Here is a 10425-nt window from a genome sequence, read left to right on the forward strand (position 1 = left end):
CTTTCTTCCGAGTGATAGTCTCTAACCAAACACTGCACCTCTGCCAAGCACAATATGATAGAGAGAGGGAGGGCAAGATAATGTGAGAGAGAGAGAGAGAGAGAGAGAGAGAGAGAGAGAGAGAGAGAGAGAGAGAGAGAGAGACGACGACAGCAGGAGCCTGCACTTGGTGTTCTGCTACTTGAAGGTATCCAGACCACAGTATAATGAGCAAAGAGTGACCAAGAGGGACTAGCAAACAAGGAACAGATGGAACACAAAAAACGCCCGCATTAAAGAGTGATTGTATGTGAGCATACATACGTGTGTGTCGGTAACCATGCACGTGTGTTAATACACTGTGACTAGTGTTTGGCATGGTTATCTTCATGTGTTTGCATTGGACCCATATTCATTTAGTAATCATTGTAGTGATTGATAATTGCTTGGGGCTGTGTCAAGTTTTTAAATCTGCCCATCACTTTTTGTCACTTTTTGTGAATACGTATGAGTATTTATTGGGTATATATCCTTGAGGCCCTCTTTCATATAAAACAGACCCCAGGACTCCAGCTCACTGCCAAGTGTCCTTGACCTTTAGGTCGCCTACTAAGTACTTCACTTCCTGTAGGGCTAGATTGATCGTATATTATTGCTCATTTGAGTTAACCTTAACGCCCTGATTCATATAAAAGAGAATAGACGTCTCTGTATCGCCAAGTCATTCAGTGCCCCACACAATAAGTGTTTGCGTCACTTATTGTATGAGAGAGGTTGATCATTTTAGTAGCCTTTTACATTTAATTACGTCTGCTTTTTACTTTACTGATGCTTCAACGCTTCAAAAACATTTAAGGGGCTATTTATTTGTCATGTTTATCTTTATAAACAAAATATATGCATAAAATTAAGCTTTGAAACTGATTTTTGGCAGAAGCAAAGCGAACACAAACTTCCTGGTTGGCAAACAAAACAGGTTGTCTGTCCCAGAGAAGAAGAAGAAAAGACATCCCTGGATCACTCGAAAATACACGTTTTTATTGAAAGAACATCATCCAACAACGTGTGTCATGATCATCTTGTTAAACAAAATGTATTTTGTTTATATTTTTATACAGGAATGGATTTTTTCAGCGGAAGCAGAGCAAACATGAATGTCCGTCCTATCACGCAAAAACACGTTCCCCGAATCCCAAAGAAGAATAAATGTGGGTCACTTGATCAAATTGCACTTAACACAACCGCTCAGATGACTACACAACGCAAAGACATTGATTAAAACAACATGCAAGCTGAGTGGTTTAAGGGATAGTAGCATCCATACAAATCACCATGGCAACAATAGAAAACGTTGCATTAACTAACAAACTAAACGTCATATACATTCACTGACTCAAGATTACGAAATAAAACATGCATTTATCACTAGAAATGTTATCAAAACGCATTTGATTGCTGAAAGAACTTAAAATGTTGTATTTTCCACTGTCAAAAAACCAATGTCATCCATTTTGTTTGGCAAGAAAGAACCTTGACATATGGTACAGTATACATACTATACAATATTGCTGTTTCTACGAACAGTCGATAGGGGGTTTAAACGTTCTTCTGGGTCTTTTTAGAGGTCTTTTTAGATGTCCTATACAAACAACCTATTCTGTCATTAGATTTGAGGACAGGCATGTTATGGGAACTACCATCACTCTTTGTACCTGGAGAGTACATTGACTTGCTGCATTATTTCTAAACATATACATGTAGCCCTTGTACATATACAGTGAAGTAAAGTCAGTAAAATCAAAAGATTTTAGGGTTTACATTTTGCAATACATTCTCAATTATGATTTGGAAATATGGTATTAATACCATAAATCTAAAACTTAAAATTTTTAAACAAAAAGAAGAATACGATAATTTGTGATGTGGAGCCAATAAACACAAATGTATTCCTGTCTGTAGTGAATCAGTAGGTTAATGGTAGAAAACAGATTAGAAAGGTCATGTTTCCTCCTTTACGTGTCTATTACCATAAGGCTACACCAATGGGGGGCATTGTGGGATAAGTTTAACATCACCACTGAAAAATGGGAAATAGACTCCTGTGAACTTGCGTGTAATTGTACTTATCTCTTTTTCAAATCAAGATCATAAAACAACAGCTTTCCTTTGTCCTGTTCAAATTGTACTCTGATCTTCTTAGGAAAGTACTCGGGCTCTTATTAAAGGGCCATAACCGGAACGTCCTAGAGTACATTCACCAATTAAGGTACTGCAGGTGAAGAGACCAGCCTGTGTCTCGTCGTTATCTTTTGTCGTAACCCCAATTTGCCAACTATCCCCCAACTGTACATCCCAGGAGTGTATCCCTGAGCTAATCCCGTGGAGCCAAGGACATCAACCTGCATACGTCTCTCTGGGTTTGAAGGGGACTACTCGACTTCGAAGTTTATCGTCAAACTCATCAAATCCTCTGACACAATTCTGTGGGCAGTGTTTGGATCCAAACAGAAAGGTGCTATATGGAGGAAAAGTATGCACAAAAAGGATGTATGGTACTTTAGACGAGTAAAGTCCAGTTGATACAAGTCAAAAGGCTTTGGTATTAATACTAACATTAATTGTATGACGATTAAGGGGCTATTCATTTTTTTATTTCTTACTGTATTGAATGATGCTCTTCATCTTCTTCCAGACGTGGAAGAGCAGGTTCCCTCTGTGTTTGGCCTTATCGATGAGGGCCCCTGATGGAGTCTCAGGGTCTGGCAGGGTACACTGGGCCCTGCGGGGACAGTCAGCAAGTCAGCAAGTCAGCAAGTCAGCAAGTCATCGGTGCTGGCTTGGAAAATAAAAATGGACGGGAATTGCCAGGGCAGAAATTACCTCTTTTTGATTGCGTTGTAGTTCTTTGGGTAGAGAACAAAATAAACTGTTATTGGAAATAATATTTTTTACTTTGAGATAGTTATAGTACGGGTAAAATTATAAATTCATGAATATTGAAGCCAGTAATCACAATCATGAATGAGAGGTCTGCAGCCTCGGAAAGGCTTGGAAAATAAAAATGGACGGGAATTGCCAGGGCAGAAATTACCTCTTTTTGATTGCTTCATAGTTCTTTGGTTAGAGGACAAAACAAATGATTATTGGAAATATTGGTTCACTTTGAAATGGTTATAGTAAACAGGTAAAGTATTATTCAGAATATTGAAGCAAATAATCACAAGCATGAATGAGAGGTCTGCAGCCTCCAGGTCTGTCTCTGCAGCTTTCACTGTTTTGGAAGGGAGGAAGTCTCAGCAATCAAATTAATGCGTCTGATCTGCATGTCCTGAGTCTTCTTTGCCGCCTCTTTCCTAGTCCATCGATGCGAGCAGCCTCCTCTGCACGCAGAAACTGGTAAAGTTTCTGGAATTCTCCTTTAATATTCTCTTCTGTCTGCTCTGCCTGTTTCTGCAAAGATAGCCAAATGGATAAACTTCAGAAAAGAATGGAATTAAACATATTTTAAAAATACTTGCATATATATTCAGTTTCTTCTTACCTGAATGTGGGCATATATATTGTCACATGTCAGTTTCTCTTCTTTAAAGTTGCTAATTTGGTTCTCAAGGGCATCAGTGCAATCCTCAGTTCTTCTGCAACATTTATCATTGAATGTTAGGTGAGGCAAATAAACTAAAAATTAATCTAGCAACATTGGAAAAGATAACATGCGCAGGACTACTTTAGGCCTATACATTAAACTTCCAGGTTACATTTAACTTTCAGTTAAGTTAATTGCAACCCAAAACAATATCTCACTTTGTTATCTTCCGCTGCTTCATTGATGGGTACACATTGGTGTTTCTTGTGATCCTTTGCGTCCCTGCAAATCACACAGATAGGCTTCTGGTGGTCCATGCAGAACAACTTGAGCCTCTCCCTGTGGGTGTCACACAGGTCCTCCGCCTCTTTCTTCAGGGCGTCAGTCAGGCTCTTAAGCGCCAGATTAGGCGGCAGTTGATCCAAGGAAAACATCTCCTTGCAGACTGGACACGTCTTGCTTCCTTTCTGTGTCCACCATTCCTGGATGCAGTTTTTTGCAGAAGCTGTGACTGCACAGTAGCATGATGGGATCACTGTAGAAGTCACGGCACACGGGGCATAGGCAGTCCTCCTCGGGACGAGAAGAGCTCGTAGCCATTTTGATCTACTTCTTTCAATTCCTTTCTTCAATAAAGAATCGGATAAAGAATCTACTGATACTTAGTATAGATAGCATGGTATTACATCTTTGTCTCATTTGTTACATATCTGTACAATGCTTGATGGCATTCAAAAGCAAACAAAAGCAAGCCAATATTGTGTAGATGTTGTCGGCTTGACGCTCTCATAATCCCTTTTTACTCTCGCTTGAAAATGATGCAACATCATCTTCCTGTAACTGCTTCCAAAGGGGAATGAACCTTTTTTTTCTCTGCAACTTTATTGGCACAGGAAATTACATAACAATCCTGGCATAGCTTAGGAGAGTGTTGGACAACAAACAACTGTGCCTATGGTTTATTATTACTCGTGTTGGTTTTGTATGTTTTTGACAAAAACGTGTCAAAATGTTTATTGTTTATTCTTTAATCTCTCTCTCTCTCTCTCTCTCTCTCTCTCTCTCTCTCTCTCTCTCTCTCTCTCTCTCTCTCTCTCTCTCTCTCTCTCTCTCTCTCTCTCTCTCTCTCTCTCTCTCTCTCTCTCTCTCTCTCTCTCTCTCTCTCTCTCTCAGGGGCAGGAGGCAGACTCCTGTTTCTGCACTAAAACGCTGATGTCCATAACCATAAAACATTAAATCTCCATGAAGCCAACAGGTTTTTCAAATGCTTGACGTCTGCCTTTTGCTTTATTGATTGCATTTACACTTCATAAACATTTAAGGGGGCATTAATTTGTCATATCTTGATAAAAAAATGAATAAAATTAAGCTTTGGAGCCGATTTTCGGCTAGAAGTAAAGCAAAAATAAACTTCCTGGTTGGCCCACAAAATAGGTCGGCCTAATCCGTCCCAAAGAAGAAGAACATATGTCATCCCTTTATCACTCGAAAATATAAGTTTTTATTGACAGAACATCCTCCAATAACGGTTTTAATGTGTCATGATCATCTTGTCCAACAAAATGTATTTTGTTTATATTTTTATATAGGAATGGATTATATCAGCGGAAGCAGAGCGAACGTGAACTTCGGCTCTGTCCCACAAAAACACTTTCCCCTGATCCCAAAGAAGAATAAATGTCATCCGTGGGTCCCTTGAACAAATTGCACTTAACACAACAGCTCAGGTGACTACACAACGCAAAGACATTGATTAAAACAACATGCAAGCTGAGTGGTTTAAGGGATAGTAGCATCCATAAGAATCACCATGGCAACAATAGAAAACGTTGCATTAACTAACATACTAAATGTCATATACATTCACTGACTCAAGATTACGAAATAAAACGTGCATTTGTCGCCAGAAATGTCATCAAAACGCATTTTAATGCTGAAGAACCTAAAATGTTGTATTTTCCACTGTCAAAAAAAACAATGTCATCCATTTTGTTTGCCAAGAAAGAACCTTCACATATTGTACAGTATACATACTATAAAGTATTGCTGTTTCTTCAAAAAGCCGATAGGGGGCTTAAACATTCTTCTGGGTCTTGTTGGACGTCCTATACAAACAAACTATTCTGTCATTTAGGTTTGAAGACAGGCATGTTATGGGAATGAACCATCACTCTTTGTACCCGGAGAGTACATTGACTTGCCGCATTATTTCTAAACATATACATGTAAACCTTGTACATAAACAGGGAAGTAAAATCAGTAACATCAAAAGATTGTCAGGGTTTATATTTGGCATTACATTCTCAATTATGTCTTACAATTATGTAAATCAGACAATAAATCTACAACTTAAAATGATTCAAACAAAAAATAAACCAGAGATCATAGATCATTTGTGATACATTTGGCATTAACAAAATGTTCCTGTGGAGCCAATAAACACAAATGTATTCCTTTATGCAGTGAATCAATAATGGCAGAATACAGATTAGAAAGGTCATGTTTCCTCTTTAATGTGTCATTACCATGAGGCTACACTAATGGGGAGCACTGTGGGATAAGTTTAACATCACCACGGAAAAATGGGAAATAGACTCCTGTGAACTTGTGTGTAATTGTATGTAGGTATTTTTTTGTGTCAAGGTCATAAAACAACAGCGTTCCTTTGTCATGTTCAAACTGTACTCTGATGTTTTTAGGAAAGTGATCAACTACTATCGGATAGTCTTCATTTTCTGGACTATGTTGACCTACAACGAGACTGTCGTGGACGAAGAGACTAGCCCGGGTCTCCTCTTTAGTTTTTGTTATAACCCCAACTTCGCAATTATCCCCCAAATGTACATCCCAGAAATGTATCCCAGAGCTAATCCCAGTGGAGCCAAGGACATGAGCATGCCCAAAGCATCGCTCTGGGTTTGAAGGGACTTCTCTCTTTTTGTTGTTCATTGTCAAACTCATCAAATTTTCTGACACAATCATGTTGGACTTTGCAGTGTTGGGATCTAAAAGGAACGATGCTAAAAGGAAGAAAAAGTAAAATTTAAAAAAAGATGATTGATACTTTTAGACATATAGGGCCCTATCTTGCATCCGGCGCAATTGACTTAATCACTGGCACATGTGTTGTTGCTAGTTTGCAACTGGCGCAGAGCGTTCTTTTCCCTCCTGCGCCACGCGTCGGTAAATCAGGGAATGATCTTGCGCCCCAAGGGGCGGCTCGGCAAAAGGAGGAGGAGTGTTCTGGCGCAAACGTTCCCTGGTGCTATTTTGACGTTTCAGAAACCACTTGCGCCACTAACCAGGAAATACCTGGTTTAAAGTCAGTGGCGCGTTGTTCAGACGCTATTTTAAGGGCGCATGCATAATGTTGCTTGTGCACCTCGCGCATACACTTTGCTTCTCTCATCTACCTAGCCACACATTCTTGGTAAATGATTTGGGAAAGAACAGCTGATACAGCGGTAATAAGTTGTACTTTTAAATCAATGCATCTGCAAACACCATACATCGAACACATATTTTCTTGGAACAGACATCGTGTACATGCCCCTCACTTTTAGGATTGATGAGTATTTGATTGTGAGAAAACATTGTTTTACCGCGAGTGAGTGTTAAAAAGAATGAATGAATGCGGGTGCGCGTGTGTGTATGTGTAACACACACACGCACGTGGGCGCGTGTGTGTGCGTCCATCTGTTTAAACACACGCAAACTAAACACGTAACGCATAATACAGTCCATGGCAACCTATATTAATGGGGGAACACATGCATATTAGGAACACAAGTCGATAACGATAATGCATACAATACTGATAAGAAACAATGTTTATAATGTAGGCCTATTGCGTATATCATTAAATAGAACCACAGTTACCGCATATCATATTATATCATATACGTTTTCTTTGCCAAAATATATTTGAGGACTCAGTATTTCTGAAGTTGTGGAAGAAAACCTTATTCCATGTGTGAATTAGGCCATAATATTTGGCCATAAACTGAGCCATTTGCAGTTTGAAATTCATGTTCATCTGTCTCATCGGAGACTGCAGACGCGCTGTCAAAATATAAACTCGTCAGATTCAAATGAACTCATGGCTCTTAAAGGGGATGGGAGCTGGCACTCTCATTGGTTTGTTGCACGTTACGCCCAAACCAAACCTACGGGTAATTAGGCTACTTCGGACCAACCCTTTTTAGATATGAGCCGGGCGCAAGAGTCAGTTTTCGCGCCGGTAAACTAGCGAGATTGCCGTAGAACCACCCACAAAGCTACTTGCGCTTGGCGCTTCTCAATTGCGTTTCAGACCGTTAAAATAGGGCCCATAAAGTCCAGTTGAAGACAAGTCAAAAGGCTTCTTCTTATTTATTCCTATATGAATTATATGAATGATTAAGGGTATATTCATTTTGTTACTTTATTTGTTACTTTCTTACTGTATTGAATGATGCTCTTCATCTTCTTCCAGACGTGGAAGAGCAGGTTCCCTCTGTGTTTGGCCTCATCGATGAGGGCCCCTGATGGAGTCTCAGGGTCTGGCAGTGTACACTGGGCCCTGTGGGGACAGTCAGCAAGTCAGCAAGTCATCGGTGCTGGGCTTGGAAAATAAAAATGGATGGGAATTGCCAGGGCAGAAATTACCTCTTTTTGATTGCTTCGTAGTTCTTTGGGTAGAAGACCAAAACAAATGGTTATTGGAATTAATATGTTTCACTTTGAGATGGTTATAGAAATGGGTAAAAGTATGAATTCAGAATATTGAAGAAAATAATCACAATCATGTATGAGAGGTCTGCAGCCTCCAGGTCCTTCTCTGCAGCTTTCACGGTTTTGGAAATAGAGGAAGTCTCAGCAAACAGATTGGCGCGTCTGATCTGCATGGCCTGACTCTTCTTGTCCGCCTCTTTCCTTAGTCCATCAATGCGAGCAGCCTCCTCTGCACGCAGAAACTGGTCAAGTTTCTTGAATTCTCCTTTAATATTCTCTTCTGTCTGCTCTGCCTGTTTCTGCAATGAAAGCCAAATGGATAAACTTGAAGTTTAACTCTGGTGAAAATTTAACCCAGGGTATTTTTTGGCCGAAAGACCCATAAAATAAGCCCTCCAGACACGTTTTTTCATTGATAATTGAGTATAGAGCTTTCCTTTGATTGTCCAGAGCAATGTAACAGCCCATATCGCTTCCATGTTATTTGCTAAATGTAACCACTAATATTGCTCAGAATAACACCAAACATCTGCAGTAGCATGACTAGGGTCCCAACACATAAAACTAAGCATCAACAACTTAGTTAGCGTACCGGGAGTTTATTAAAAAAGACTGTTTTCCAACTCTGTGCCTTACCGGTAGGTCCATGTTTCAAGGAAGTCCACACAAGTCGATTACCGACTACCCTGAATAATATAATAGAGCCGCTTAACCATCTCCCCTCTTGATAATTGGCTGTTTATTGGCGCCGTTATTATATTATTTACGGTATTATATATTCCCTAGTCATGGTACTGCAGAGGTTTGGCGCTATTTGGAGCAATATTAGTTGTTACAAAGTTTCAATTTGGAAGCGTTCACACTGCCCCTAGCCAATAACATGGAAGGGCATTTGGGCTGTTACATTGTTCCAGACACACGCGGGCAAGCTCTATACTCAATTATCAACGGAAAATAGTGTCTGGAGGACATATTTTATGGGTCTCCATGTGAAAAAGACCCTGGGTAAAATGTTCACCGGAATTACACTTTAAAAAATAATTGAATGAAACATAATTTACAAATACTTGCATATATATTCAGTTTGTTGTTACCTGAATGTAGGTGTACATTTGGTCACATGTCAGTTTCTCTTCTTTAAATTTGCTCAATTTTGTTCTCAAGTGCATCAGTGCAATCCTCAGCTCTTTCTGCAACATTCATCATTTCATGTTAGGTGTGGCAAATAAAAGAACAATTTATCTAGCAACATCAGAAAAGATAACATGCGTATTCCTGCTTTAGTTTCAGGTTATGTTAATTGTAATCAAAAAGAATGTCTCACTTTGTTATCTTCCGCTGCTTCATTGATGGGTACACATTGGTGTTTCTTGTGATCCTTTGCGTCCCTGCAAATCACACAGATAGGCTTCTGGTGGTCCACGCAGAACAACTTGAGCTTCTCTCCGTGGGTCTCACACAGGTCCTCCGCTGTCTGGCGCGACGCCTCCTCCCGTAGGCAGTCAGTCAGGTTCTTTAGCGCGAGATTTCGCGGCGGTAGATCCAAGGAACACATCTTCTTGCAGACAGGACACGTCTTGCTTCCTTTCTGAGTCCGCCATTCCTGGATGCAGTTTCGGCAGAAGCTGTGACCGCACATTAGAAGGATGGGATCTCTGTATAAGTCACGGCACACGGGGCAAAGGCAGTCCTCCTTTGGATGAGAAGAGCTTGTAGCCATTTCGATCTACTTCTGTTTCCTTCTTCTATAAAGAATCTGCGGAAGATTCTACTTATATTTTAAAGGATAATACTAAATCTTTGTCTTATTTGTTACATATCTGTTCAACGCCCGATGGCCTTCACAAGCAAACAAAAGCAAGCCAATCTTCTGTAGATGTTGTTGACTTGACGCTCTCTCAATCACTTTTTACTTTCACATTGACAATGCATCATCTTCCTGTGCCAGCTGCCAAATGGGAAGGAGCATTTTTTCCAGTGCAACTTTATTGACCCAGGAAATAACAGCACTCTCCTGGTATAGCATAGGGGAGTGGGAGAAAACAAACAATTATGTATTTGGTGAATACCAAAATTACTTGTTTGGTTTAATGTTTTCGACACACACACAATTTGCATGTGGTCCTGGTGAATGAAGCAGGGCGTGTCAC

At 40.0% G+C, this 10425-nt stretch overlaps 1 protein-coding gene across 3 annotated transcripts; it reads right to left on the minus strand.

Moving 5' to 3' along the window:
- Positions 1 to 2223: 2223 nt before the first annotated feature.
- Positions 2224 to 10196, minus strand: LOC132449796 (E3 ubiquitin-protein ligase TRIM35-like). 3 transcript variants are annotated; one of them, XM_060041623.1, is made up of 6 exons: positions 9600 to 10196; positions 9370 to 9465; positions 8344 to 8574; positions 2860 to 2882; positions 2640 to 2758; positions 2224 to 2494 (listed from the first exon to the last, which is right to left on the minus strand). In XM_060041623.1, the coding sequence occupies exons 1-6, from the start codon at positions 9993 to 9995 to the stop codon at positions 2409 to 2411; spliced, it is 951 nt and encodes a 316-aa protein (XP_059897606.1). In that variant the 5' UTR covers positions 9996 to 10196; the 3' UTR covers positions 2224 to 2408. The 3 variants fall into 3 exon arrangements, with proteins under 3 accessions (XP_059897606.1, XP_059897604.1, XP_059897605.1); XM_060041621.1 differs by lacking the exons at positions 2224 to 2494; positions 2640 to 2758; positions 2860 to 2882 and adding exons at positions 4817 to 6582; positions 8005 to 8123; positions 8210 to 8232; XM_060041622.1 differs by lacking the exons at positions 2224 to 2494; positions 2640 to 2758; positions 2860 to 2882; positions 9370 to 9465 and adding exons at positions 4817 to 6582; positions 8005 to 8123; positions 8210 to 8232.
- Between the last annotated feature and the right edge of the window lie 229 nt (positions 10197 to 10425).

Source organism: Gadus macrocephalus, chromosome 21, assembly GCF_031168955.1.
Source record: "Gadus macrocephalus chromosome 21, ASM3116895v1".
Lineage (NCBI taxonomy): Eukaryota > Metazoa > Chordata > Actinopteri > Gadiformes > Gadidae > Gadus > Gadus macrocephalus.

Excerpts from the sequence above, each read along its gene's own strand:
- LOC132449796 (XM_060041621.1), bottom strand. The coding sequence starts at position 9,995 with ATGGCTACAAGCTCTTCTCATCCAAAGGAGGACTGCCTTTGCCCCGTG. Across the intron at positions 8,233-8,343 it reads CAGACCTCTCATACATGATT|AACTACGAAGCAATCAAAAA; the intron begins GTGATTATTTTC and ends TTCTACCCAAAG. Across the intron at positions 6,583-8,004 it reads GAAGAGCATCATTCAATACA|CATCGTTCCTTTTAGATCCC; the intron begins GTAAGAAAGTAA and ends TCTTCCTTTTAG.